The sequence below is a fragment of the Colossoma macropomum genome, unplaced genomic scaffold (genome assembly GCF_904425465.1).
Source record: "Colossoma macropomum unplaced genomic scaffold, Colossoma_macropomum, whole genome shotgun sequence".
Classification (NCBI taxonomy): domain Eukaryota; kingdom Metazoa; phylum Chordata; class Actinopteri; order Characiformes; family Serrasalmidae; genus Colossoma; species Colossoma macropomum.
The window spans coordinates 28,701,043-28,714,654 of NW_023494784.1; the positions used below are offsets into that span (position 1 = coordinate 28,701,043).

The 13,612-nt window shown below is 41.8% G+C and overlaps 1 protein-coding gene across 2 annotated transcripts in view; it reads right to left on the minus strand.

Annotated features, from left to right (window-relative positions):
- Positions 1-394: 394 nt before the first annotated feature.
- Positions 395-13,612, minus strand: part of csrnp3 (cysteine-serine-rich nuclear protein 3) — a 33,916-nt gene continuing 20,698 nt past the window's right edge. The window contains exons 3-6 of one of the 2 annotated variants that reach the window (XM_036567468.1): positions 9,260-9,426; positions 5,997-6,256; positions 5,190-5,486; positions 395-3,713 (exon numbers count right to left, since the gene is read on the minus strand). In XM_036567468.1, the coding sequence (XP_036423361.1) occupies positions 2,589-3,713; positions 5,190-5,486; positions 5,997-6,256; positions 9,260-9,407 (1,830 nt within the window). In that variant the 5' untranslated portion in view covers positions 9,408-9,426 and the 3' untranslated portion in view covers positions 395-2,588. Of the gene's footprint in view, positions 3,714-5,177; positions 5,487-5,996; positions 6,257-9,259; positions 9,427-13,612 lie in introns of both variants that reach the window. The other variant, XM_036567459.1, reaches the window with a different exon arrangement.

The following is a 13,612-nucleotide window of genomic DNA, read 5'->3' on the forward strand; positions in this document are numbered from 1 at the left end:
ATGATTCTTTTATTCACATAGCATCACACGTGTTAAGTTGTGAAGATTTTTTTGGACGTTTCACAAATGATCACGTGAAATGCATGCGACTTTTCTGTAAGGGTTCTTTAAGTGCCAGTTTATTAGCCATAGACCCCTTTCAGAAAAGCCAGCAGCAGAGCTGGACAACAAAGCAGCATTATGTTGTGTTTTGGAATTTTTTTTTAAGCTGATCACCACCAAAACCAAAAAATGTGTTTTGGATACTGGTGTGCTGGTCAACCAGCATGACCATGTTGGGTGACCTGCTTAAACCAGCACCAGACCGGCATGGAATTCATGCTGGTCTAAGCTGTTTTTAAGCAAGGGGAAACATTTAGTTAGTTATTAAAATCATAACACAAGAAGGCCGTCATTAGCAAAGAAAGGTTTTATTCAATACATAGCTACTGTTTCAGGAAACCACAATAAATACACATTTCAATAGATCATTCATAATAAATACTGCAAACAGAATGTCCCGGGGATGCTAACAGGGCTGCAGTGTGGTGAATGGAGCCTGTTGCTAAAGGCTTTAGCACTGCTAGCTCAGCTCAGGCTGCTTCGGCCTGAAGGCTGTACATTGTTCCTACTCCACCAGAGAATGAGGTTATACGAGCACTGTCAGTAAGTCAAGAGGTAAATGAACAAAAAAAACACAGACTGTAGAAATATTGTGACATTATCTTTCAAGGCAAAACCGAAGTATAAGGACTTTAGCTTATGACATGAGCTCTCGCTTTCCCCAACGGAGAAAACGCAAAGCGATCGTGACTGAAAAAGAAAGGCATTCACTTTAGATTCTGCGAGCCACAGCAAAGGCAACATTCCTGTTTACCTTCCAAACGATTTCATTTATTTTTCTTTTCTAGGAACATTCAATGATTCTCCTTATTTGTTCAATGATTTAGTCTGAAGTTTCCACTTTGTTCTACAAGTAAGTCATTTATGGCCTTATTTCCTGTAAAAGGATTATGTTTCTACACTTGCTGAGGTCAGGTTTGTGTTTCTCCTGCACACTGGCGAAAATCACTATAGGAATATGATTGTCCTATCTTATGCTTTTTTTGAGAAACGACCGTTTTAACAAAGACTACATGTCCTCTAAACATTAAGAAGACATATGCCACAACGTTTGTGCGTTAAATAAGACTTCATTTTAAGATCCATCAGTAGATTAACTGAAATTGAGATCTGGGAAGGACTGAAAAATAGCCTTGAACATAAATGTTGCTTGTATGAAACCCATTTTAGTACACTATTGCACTTGACAAACTAATTAGTCTTTAAAATTCATTCATTCTTATATAGTAAATTTATCAAAATTAATTACTCATCAGATAAGTCAATTCAATATACAGCTACTACCAAATTTAACATATCTTTATCAGATTTTCCAGTAAAACTGGACTGCATTTCTTTCAACTGCAGTACATAGTAGCACATTAGACAGGGAAATGATCTTATGCTGCTATCTTATTAAAATGTATGAGAAATTAGAACTCTTTCTTAACCAGATACCTGGTTCTTCTCATAATAAGGAGTTCTGTGATAATATCAACCTTGCTACAAATCTAATATTAGAAATATTCATTCTATTTGTGTATTTAATTCTTTGTTTCCATAGACTTCACAGTTTTATAATTTAAACACTGTTATATATCATACCTTCATTTCAAAGATATGCAATGCCTCATTACAATGAACTTGATGCTCTTCAAAGTGCATTTCATCATGTCCCTGTATAGCCCCAAAGATAATAGTTGGAAATGCTGAAATGAGGAACTCTTTCTTTCTCTCACTCTCCAAAAACCTGAATGTTGTGATGAGGATTAAATAATGGTACAGTAAGAGAAAGTCCACCTTGTCAGTGCTCTGCGAAAGACTATTTGCCATTCAGTGTGGCACAACCCCCCTGGAAAAGTGCATTATTTTCATGAAATGTAGTATATTCACAACTAAAATCTTGTGATTTTGGTATTGTAATCAAAGGCAGAAACAGCAAACATTTCAAGAGCGGGCTTCATGCTTTTACAAATGCTTTAAAAGCATGATATACATATGTAACAACGAGAACTCAACCTTTTTACAGTACATCAATGCAAATTCTTACAAAAACCATAAATTGCCAACGAAAGCTACAAAATAACATGCTTTTTTATCAAAACAATTAAGTATACACATTTTCCCGAACATATTAATGAACAGCAACTTTTTTTTTTTTGCACCACTGACACACAGACATAGAAAAGTTCTATCCACAATATCTGCTCAAAACTAGAACTTTTACTTTTGAAATACAAGATACATTGCACAGGCCTAAAGCTTACAGTTTATGTTATCTGATCTCAGTTTGCACTTTAAATTACTGATTTTTTTTCCTGGCTCTTTGAAAAATACATATGGTATGAATCCTTCTCTCTATTGTCATATATGTCAATGTGATCAAATGAAACTCCTTCAAGTGCAGGAACAAAGGCCATTCTGTCAGTCTGTGTGGTCTCTCAATCAAATACTTCATACCTTACCAGTTGAAAGATTTCTCCTCCTCAAGGATGTAGTGTAGGTATCTAAACTGGCGTGGGCTCAGCAAAAGGCTCCAGCATTGGAGGTCCTTTGGTGGCATCTGCTAAAGACGAAACCTCCTTTGGCTGCTCTACCACAAAACAGTTCCCGTTCGTCGTGTAGCCATCCTGTGTGTTATTGTTTAGATAGTTCTGGAACTCCATCTGACTGAGCTCTCCTGACTGGCTGTGGAAGGTCCCTTTCGATTGGACACTTTGGTCCTGTTCTGGTTCGCAGCAGCCAATAACAGCTGAGGATCCATTAGTGAGGGTATAATGGTGATTGGCATATTGTTCCTCAGAGGGCTGTGAGTAGTCAGTGTAATGCTCAGTGGTCATGCTAAAGGGTCCCTGTGTCATCACTCCATTAGAGTTGTTAACCCTGTCTTGATATGAAGTGGAGTCGCCTCCATAGCTCTCGCTAGCCTGGCTAGCAGCAGCTAAAATAGAGGTGTTCTCCATCTGATAGTACTCAGCTGAAGAGTTGATAAAGTAGGAGTTGCCGTTAGTCTGGTTCTCCTGTGTGATTGCGCTCTCTGAGTAGCACATCACAGAAGATGCAGGAACCACCTCGCTGTGTGACACAGGAACAGCACTCAGCCCGTCCTCAAACTCCTCCGCTTTGTCTTCATCGTTGTCAACATCATCCTCCTCCTCTTCCTCGCTGTTGGCCAGGCTCTGCGTGCTCGAGTCCGACAGACTGCACAAACTGCTGCTCTCGTCTTCGTCGTCTTCGTCGTCTTCATTTTCCTCATCGTCTTCGTCCTCTTCTTCTTCCTCTTCCTCCTCCTCCTCCTCTTCCTCTTCTTCTTCCAGGGCCTCGTCCATGTCGTCCACGGCTTGTAGGTGCATGATGGCACTCTGCTGTACTGACTCAGACAGAGAATATTCTAGCGCGTGTTGGCCAGATGCCAGTGGGCTGCAGTGGCCATTGGTGTCGCTGTGGTAACCGCTGGCAGTGGGGGTGGGGGCGGAGCTTTGCTGCTGCTGCTCCCGGCTCTTTTCCAGCTCCAGCTTCATGATGGTGTGCAGGAAGTGCGTGCGCACCCGGATGGGGTTGAACTCAATCCGGCCAGCCGCGTTACTGCAGCCCTCTTTAGTGCAGCCACAAGGGAACGACATGCGGTCCACCTGCACACAAACGACACCACCACCCTGCGTTTAGCTTCCGGACTTTTAAATGGAACTCAACTTGAAACCTCACCAAATTAGGCCAACTTGTCAGCATGGGGCCTCTTAAGCTATATTAACTCTCTTAATCAGCTCGATCCATGTCTGCCATTTTGTGGTTGATGTCTTCACTTTATCTGGCCATATCTCAATTAAACATTATCTCTGTAACATCTTAATCAGCACTTTAACTTGTCAGTCTGCCATTTAGAGTTTTCCAAGCTGGATTTGACTTTACCACAGATGGTGTGCATGCCTTGATCATTGCAAGAGAGAATTTCATTGGGCAAAATCTTATGAATGAAGGGATGAACAGGTAAATACATTAAAGACTATGCGTGTTGTTTATCCTGTCTTGATATGAAGATGAGCCTTCTAAATAATCTGGTTAGCAGGTAGCCAGAAAGGTCATGGTAATGTTTGCTAATTTAACATGTACAGGTGGGTGATATGATGACATTTATCACTATTGCAATAAAAGACTTCACATTACATCACTACATCCTTTTCTGCGCATACTGTGAATATCGTCAGCACACTGACCGACTGCATGTTTGATTACAAAGAAAACTTCTGGATTTCGTGATGCGACGTTCATGAATCCCTGAATAAAAATCATTGTTTTCATAGCTTTTTACTGTATTTTTTCCAAACAAATAAGAGTTCTCTTTTTTGGGTAACCATGTGGAAAGTAAATGGTTAGAGGAGGGGGGCGGTTCCCTTCAACTTTTTGTCCGTTATTACACTGAAGCAGATGCAGGAGCAAGTACAGTGACAGCGTGTAAGAACATTACAAAGCACAGTTCAGTAAAGTTGTGGCTGTAATATGCTGTCATCTTTGATTTGGCCATTAAACAGTAATTAATCTAGTAAGGAAGAACAGAATTACAAATGTCATGTGAGAGAGTTTGTGGCTGCTTAGCCTGATGCCTTCTTCTCCAATGCCGTTTGTCTGAAAAGGCCCATTTTGCCTGCTGTAAGAGAGACAAGACATGATTTTTTTGCCTGATTTTACTGTTTTTGTGTGAAACCTGACGCTGTGGTCTGAATGTGCCCTAAAATGTAAGCCTTTACTTGGGTGGCTTTTCTACAGGCATGCTATCTGTCTGCTACACCTAGCATGCATTTCCAGAACAATCTGTCTATGATAGGCATAATAAATTTGTCACTATTGTAGAATAACACTAGTGTCTTGCTGTGGTTTGCATGAAGTAAATCAATAAATGAACATTTTTTTTAAACTGACAGAAAGCGGGTTTTAACCATCACTGATGACTGTTACCATGGTAACGTGGTTAACCATAACCGGGCACAGGCCTATGAGGCACTACTTTTGCGTTTTTGGCTGTTTCAACGGATTAAACCTTAAAACTAAATATTGTGATAGATATTGTGTATTGTGAAAAATTTTGTCATAGCACCCACAGGCATGTTTACCTGGCACTTGATGCCTGCCAGGCTGCAGGCGCAGGTCTCTGGGTCACAGAAAAGCCTACAGTCGCAGCCACAGTCCTCTCTGGACACCCGGATGGCTCTCAGCTCGTGCTTCTCCTCTACATCAATCTTCTTGACACCAGATGCACGTAGCAAGGCTCTGCGCTTCTTGGTGGTCAGTGGCTGGAGGAAGAAGTACTCGTCCACCTCTGTGTTGTCTAGGTCCAGGTCATCATCTGAGATGTCATCCAGTGTGAGAGCATTGGCTTCTTCTGACTCCACAGATCCATTCTTGGTCAGCTAAAAAAAAGAAGGGCAGTTCAGTGGGTAAGTTATTGCCTGGTAAATTGAAGCATACTGGATTACCGCATATACAATCTGGAGCTTAATCTTAAACAGCCTATTTCAGGATAAGATAAATTTTCTCCCTTTTTTTTATAAAAGAGTTTCATGTAGTGTGTACATGTTTCTATGGTTTCAAAATGTTTTGTTCACTGCCCAGACCATATGGTCCATACATAGAAATGAAACTGCAAAAACAGCTTGTTGTGAATTAATGCATCTCTACTTCGTTCGATTTTTATTTGACATAGTAGATGTTCTTTACATTGTATGATGAATGGACAAATAGAAATGCTCCACAATGGGATGGAACAAAATGTCTTTACATTAACTTAACTAAGAACATTTTTGCCCTCTCCATAAAAGTTACCATTTTAGAGATATATATTTTTGGACAGTTTCTTGTATCTTTTTTGGACATATCTTGTAATTAATGAAATTCACTTACGACAAAAATATGTTTCTTACCCTGAGTTTGATGGAGTTGAGTTTCTCCTCCTTCAGGTGGTCTCTCAGCATGTCCCTGTGTAAGCGCTCCTGCTCCTTGGCAAACTCGCCCAGTGTGTACTGCCTGACAGAGCTGTGTCTGCTGGACATTCCCAGGGTGCTGCCACCCTGGCTGGGCACACTGGTGAAGCCCTGCCGCCGGCTGAAATAATACACCGTCACTTTCTCAAAATGCACCCTGCGAGTTCTCATCCTCTTCTCTCTCTTCAGGATGGAGGATGCTGGTGGGGAAAAAGATACATATATTCTAATTAAATTCAAAAATCAAGATTCTTTTAGAATTGGTGATACTTGGATTCAGAACAATCCAAGGCACCATCGATGGTAAATAACAAAGTGTATAAATAGTTATAAATAAAATAATGACACCAGACATGTAGACATGTACTACGGTAATGACTGTAAACGATGAACTCTATATGTTACTATAAAACTATAACTATAAAAATACAAGTTGTTCATTTTTCAGGAGCTATTTATGAGATTAGATAGAATATCATCCACTTGCATAAGGAAGGGGAAAGGTAATTACTATGGAATTATTATGGAAATCATATAAATAAAATGTGGTCTCTGACTCTTGCACAGTACAGGTATACTGGAACTTAACTTGGCTCTGTACCTTAGATTAAGCACCTGTAATAATGTGAATATAGTTCTGCTGGGATTATTGTAGCTTTAGCTTAGCTCAAGATTTACAATATAGATAGGATTTTGAACAGTGACAGAGAGAGACATGAGCCCTGAACAATCCATTTGCAGCTGTGAGCAGATTCGGTCTTTGTCTTTTTCCTTACAGCACTTTTCCCCTCTATCAGACTACCTCATAAAATGAAGCTCATAAATCAAAACCACCACCTACACCTGAGCAGCAGCATAGACCGTTACCATTCACCCCTGCTGTAACCTCCACTGGCTCCTTTAAGAACCTATATGCCTGTGGTTCTCACTGTTTGGCCATTTAAAGAGGGGAAGAGGGTGGCGTCTGTGTAAATATACCCAACATAAATATCTCTCGTCCTGGCCTTAATATCCGCAGAGTTTCCCACTGCCTCTCCGACTGCTCTCCTCATGTCAGACACACAGGACAAATAGAAACCATCTGTTCCTGCAGCACCCCCCTCTACAAGCATGAGGACAATACATTTCATTACAGACACAAGCGCGCCGCACTCACACTTTCTCACGGCTTGGGGAATCTTGGACTCTAGCATCAGCCTAGATGAGCAAATCCTGCTAAAGATTTTCATAAATACATAAGCCCAGTAAATGTGAAGAAGGCAATAAAATGGGTCACTATTACATAATTCACTTGTTATTCTTGTACACATCTTTTACATAATCTTGGCACTTCAACTGCCAAAAATGATGAGCAGCTGCCCTTTGTGTTTGGAGCTTATTCACTACTACTGTGATTAGTGGGTGTCTGCATGTCTGGTTATTATGGATCAGCACTCTCTTAAAATACTCCTCAGAATTGTCATTTCTTTCTAATTTGGGGTGAAATGGATGGGGTTTCTAAAAGGAGGACCTAGAGTTTTTTCCCACAGTAGTTCATATCTGGTGCATATAAACTTCCAATCATTTTTAATGAGGGGCTCTTTAAGTGGCTAAGAGCGTCACAAAGCATTAAACAGTGAGGAGGTGTGATGGAGCTCTTAAAATTAAGTGCCACTCCAGATGGTCGGACGAGGAGTCCGGGCTTTGAGATTTGTAGAGCGCTGCATGAATGATTGACAAACCTGAAGCAAAGGTCTTCTAGCTTTTTTGAACAAGACTCAACATTAGTATTTTCAAGTGAATACAGAAAATCATAACTGATGTTTTCACCTAAAGATACTGATTGTAACTGACTGTGACAGCACTCCTTCACTGTCAAAACCAACTACCTATCAATCAACGTGAAATGGAGCTAAAACAAAAACAGGAATGCAAGAACACAACATTTACAGAGCAATCCTGGTACAGTCTGTCATTGCATGGTGGGTAGAGGACAGTCAAAATCACAGCTTTGCACTTGTCTGCCCTGCATGACTGGAAGTCATACTCAACTCCCCACAGACCTCACTGTCTGCATTAGCTGCTGTGGAAAGACCTCTGGGACCCGTTCCTTCCCTGCTGGAAGAACTCCTCTCCCTGCTCTGTACCAGCACACAAGTGAGGCACTGCCAGCCTATTAGCACTGGACTAACAACCTGAGCCCTGCCAGCCGCCTTTGGTGTTATTAATCATTAATGAGTCCCACCGTCAGGCAGTTAGCTAGCGTCAGCCATGCAAAGAGAGCAGCTACCTATGAGCTCAGTGAGCAGTGAGTGCGCTAGGCTATGTAATGAGCAATGGGGGATAGGTTTACTCAGCTGTGGCTTTTTCTTAGAAACCCACATACTCTTTCTCTGAACTCAGTGAGGGGCGGATCACAGATTCATCGGTGTAGCTTTGCCGGCTGCAGCTCGAAATCACAGATTCATTGGCCTAGGCTTTCCTGCAGAAGCTCTAAAAGATAGACAGCTCTGGCTTTTTATTGCACGAACAGGTTAGAACAGCTGAAAACTCTCAAAAACTACTCAGCGCAACACAATCCCTTTAGATCTGATACAATGTGATAGAGTAGTGCTCTCTAACAGGACAGATTCGATGAGCATGTTTTCACCGCCATCATAATAACTGATGTTTTTAGGACAGCATGCTCTCGAATACTTAGGTACCTCTTGTTTTATGAAGTCAAATTCCAGAAAACAAAAAGCAGGCATGGAGTGCGGCCACTTGACGCTGCAACTCATGAGCTGTGGTAGTTTAAGTTTATTGTGATAATGGATATCCTATTGCAGGCCCACTACAGACATGGATGAAAATCAATATTAAATTGCAGCACTAAATTCAGTCTGCTGAAGGATCTGACAACAATTCTTTAATGCAATGTTGCAAATGTATGTTTCTCTTTGATTTCCTTGCATTTTAAGGACCTCTCCATCAGACTGCTCTTGATGACTGATAAAGCAGACATTGAGAAAGTATGTGTTTTTCAGGACCAAATCATTTTCATATTCAAGAGGCATTAAAGAAGATTAATAAAGTAGACATACAGTTAGATTCTGTCTTAACACCATGTTGCCTGAACGTCAATGCTGAATCACTGGTAATTGCACAAAGTGTAAGCTATTTTCTGGTGAGCTGTTTCTCAGGATATCACATGCTTTTGTGCGAGGACAGCGAGGATGACTCACGTGTGAAGCGAGAGGCCGAGGGGTTGACGCTGTCACTACTGTCTCCGCTCTCACTACTCGATATCTCCTCCTCCTCGGACTCCCTTAGCGACGAGCATGGCGACGCCCCTTCCACCTCCTCGAACTTCCTCTTCAGTATTCCACTCATGGCTGCCAGCAAACCACACCTGTATGTGAGAGGGAAAGAGAAAGATGCTTTAATATCCCGCTTATGTCTGCTTCAATTCTCAAAGCACTCAATTAGCAATGGGCAACTCTACACACATCCTCCTTCCCTCCTTTTCCTCTTTTCTTCCCTTCCTGACATTCCCTGGGCAATTGATCACCTTGCCACAAAGGGCCTCAGATGGAAGAGAAGGAAAAAAATCTACTAATAGAATGCTACCTCTGAATCCTGGAAGTATGCTTAGTCTGTCCTTGATTGAGTGGCTTCAGAAAAAAATGGACGCTCGAGTCGAGTTTCCATAGCTTCTCCCCATGTAGTAATATAAAACATTGGTTTTAAGAATTTATTAATCACAGGAGCACAATAGCATGTGGTTGAAAATGAAATAAAATAAGACTTAAAGGCTTAGCGGTGGGTTTTAAACATGCCCCAGGCACAGAAAAAATATACAGCAAGCTGTGGCAAATAATTAGTCTTTAAAAAATGTAAAAAAAAAAAAACCAAAAAAAAAAAACAGTCCCACTAAATCTTCTTGTGTTTTTGCTATTCATTTCATAGACAAACCAAGAGCAGAAGAAAGATCACAGGGAATGTCTGGGTGTTAATAATGGATAGAAAAAATGCTCAAAAAAGCCACTCTTCAAAGTAGAATAAATATATACACAAGCCTTTTAAAAGACAGCTAATGTATGTATACATTATGAGAACAGCTGGAGTCTGGACTGTGTAAGTGCCATTACTAAAGTAAATGGTGAACTGCAGCCAATGTTATAAGTACATGTGCACATTGTACGGGTAGGTAAATTCTATTGCTGATATTTCTAGTGTATCTGATAATACACTATATGGCCAAAAGTATGTGGACACTCCAAACTATTGACTCCAGGTGTTTCAGCCACACTCATCGCTAACGGGTGTATAAAATCAAGCTCATGGCCATGCAATCTCCATAGACAAACACAGTAGAATGGGTCGTACTAAAGAGCTCAGTGAATTTAACTGAGCAGTGTCACAAAATGCCACTTTTGCAGATTGTGAACTTTCTGCCCTGCTAGATTTGCCCCAGTCAACTGTAAGTACTACTGTTGTGAAACAGAAGGTTCTAGGAGCAACAACAACTCAGCCATGAGGCGGCAGACCACGTAAACTCAGAACAGGGCTGCTGAATGCTGAAGCATGTAGAGTGTAAAAATGACCTTCTATTGCATCACTAACTACAGAGTTCCCAACTGGCTTTGGAAGCAACATTTGCACATGAACCATGCATTAGGGGCTTCATGAAATGGGTTTTTATGGCTGAGCAGCTGCACACAAGCCTAACGTTACTACGCACAATGCCAAGTGCTGGCTGGACTGGTGTAAAGCATGCCACTAGAGTAAATGTGCTCTAGTGGATGCCAGGAAAATGCTACACACCAGAATGCAAAGTGTCAACAGTAAAGTTTGGTGGAGGGGAGATAATGGTCTGAGGTTGTTTTTCCCCTTAGTTTCAATGAAGGGTATTGTTAATGTTACGGCATACAAAGACATTTTAGAATATTAAATGCCTCTAATTTTGCGGCAACAGTTTGTGGAATGCCCTTTCCTGTTCCAGCATGACTGTACCCCTGTGCACAAAGCAAGGTCCATAAAGACATGGTTTGACAAGTTTGGTGTGGAGGAACTCCAGTGGCCTGAGCTCTACACAAATGAACACACTTGGGATAAACTGGAACGTTGACTGCAAGCCAACTTTGCAAAGAAAAACCTACTAACTGGAATTGAGGTGTTTCTCAGAAAAGGCACAGGCAGTAACCTCATGTTTAACTAATATCTTCATACATTACAACACCATACTGCAAAAAACATTTCCAGAAACCTGGGTCCTGGCCATCTAAGAACGATAATCAGCCCTACAGTATTTTGGGTTTTATTAAAAGCATTGATGAATGGATGAGGTGAAATTACTAAGCCCTATAAATCAGTGGAAGTATCAAGTATTAATCAGCTCATAATTATGTTCACAGCACACCATTAGTAATCATGGCTGAAATCTCCAGAGCGTTTTGTCAAAACCTTTTGTTATGTAGATGAGCCAGATCCTATGCTGATTTCCAAAACCTGCAGCAGAGCTCTGGAAACACCTTGACTGCTAACCTCTCTCTCACTCACTCTCTCTCTCTCATTTCCAAAACTAAAATAGGCACTACGACGAGAAAGCTGCAGGAGAACGGAAGAAAAAAAGAAGAAGACAGTACAGATTAGCAGCGTGCCAGGATCTGGCGCGAGAGACAGCCCGACTGGCTTGTTTCAGAGGGATATGCTGCTGTATTGTTTCATGTGGTGAGGCTCAGAGCCTCTCCGTGCTATCGGCTGATTACAGAAGCCCAGGCAGAGTGGGGTGCGCTGGGGCAGACTCTCAGCACAAGCCTATTGTTCTTCTGTATGTGCTGATGGAGAGAGGGAGGAAGGGGGGGAGAGAGAGAGAGAGAGAGAGAGAGAGAGAGAGAGAGAGAGAGAGAGAGAGAGAGAGAGAGAGAGAGCAGCTGGAGAATCTCCAAACCACAGCATACAGCGCTGCTGTGGAATGTCTAGCACTTTCCCCTACAGTACAGAAGCCACTTTTCTTACAGGCTGTATTCCACAGACAGGCTGATCTAATCTAGACACCCCTCTCTGAGCATACCTACCATCAACCCTGCATATTATAAACCAACTCTCACTGCCACATTTCTGAATACAATAAAAAAAAAAAATCACAAAAATACACAGAAGGACATCTTCAGCTTCCATTAAAGGAAAGTTCCCTTGATCTATCATTTAGTCTTACTCTTTTTGCGCAAGGCCTGGGGGGTGGGGGGTGAAGGGGGGTTGGAGATAATTGAAAATGGCTCTTCCAGTTTTTTGGATACAATGTAAGTCTATTTCCTTGTAATCATCATAATTAGTTCCCCCTTGTTGAAAATCCATTCGCATTCTTTGCCCTCAGCGGATGCCGCACTGCTCTTTCATACCAAAAGTGGTTGCCATGGAGATTCTAATATACTTGCACAAATAGTGATTTCACATCAGAGTGTCATTTTGATTATTTTTGTGTGTGTTTCAGCTTCTACCGCACACAACCCCCCCCCCTCCCCAAAGATCCGAAAATAAACACAAGCACCATGCTGCATCCATGTATAATCAAAGTGCATTCATAAAATCATGGCTGAAGAAAAGAGCTCCAACAGACTCTCTATTAGGCTAAATACAGCTATTCTGGTATAGGCTTGCAGAGCACAACTGTTTTTTTTTTCCTTAATCACAACCATATTTCTTCACACAAAATACAAAAGCATGACATGCGCTGATGAATGAAAAGACTTAATAAAACAATCCACACGCGTTCACCTCTAATGATAAGCCACTCAAGCCTAGCACAGCCTTATGGCAAAAGAATACATAAAAAAGGAAAAGTGGCTAATGTTGAAGTGGGCAGAGCTCCTTGTTAAGGCAGAAAGCCTGCGCTGGCTCTGGCTGCATCTGAGACCAGAGTGAGAGGAGCAACTATTCATTTCTTGACACAATGAATTGGCATGACATCATGGGTAGCCCAGAGGTAACAAGAGCTGACTGCCGTAGTGTGGATACAGAGAGATTACACAGAGAGAGAGAGAGAGAGAGAGAGAGAGAGAGAGAGAGAGAGAGAGAGAAAGAGGGCTGTTACTCTCCCAGCTAGTTATTCCTCTTCTCCATCCTTCTCCCTCCCTCCTTCTCTCTCTCTCTCTCTCTCTTTGTCTCTCTCAGGCTAGAGCTGCTGTAGTTTTCCACAGCCACACTTTTGCAGCATGTTGCAACTGAACCTTTCTGCAGTGAAAGCCCGGCACAGAAAATCCAACCACTCCCCGGAACAGCTCCACGCAACATGCAAACACAGGCAAATGCACATGCACTCGAACTCTGCACATTGAGTTATCGCTGTATAGATGCCTTCAACACAGCACCGCCACAATGCCTGTGCTATGGAAAGTCCTGAATGCTCCTGAATGCAGCAGCAGCAGCCCTGTAGTTTAAAAAGGCTAACAGTGAGAGAAGCTCATGTCATCATCATCATCGTCGTCATCATCATCATCATCATCATCATCTCCTCATCCCCCTCAGTAATAAAGCCACAAACAGCCAAGCCCTGCTGGAACCAGGCAATGACACATCAGTTCGACAGTGAGCCA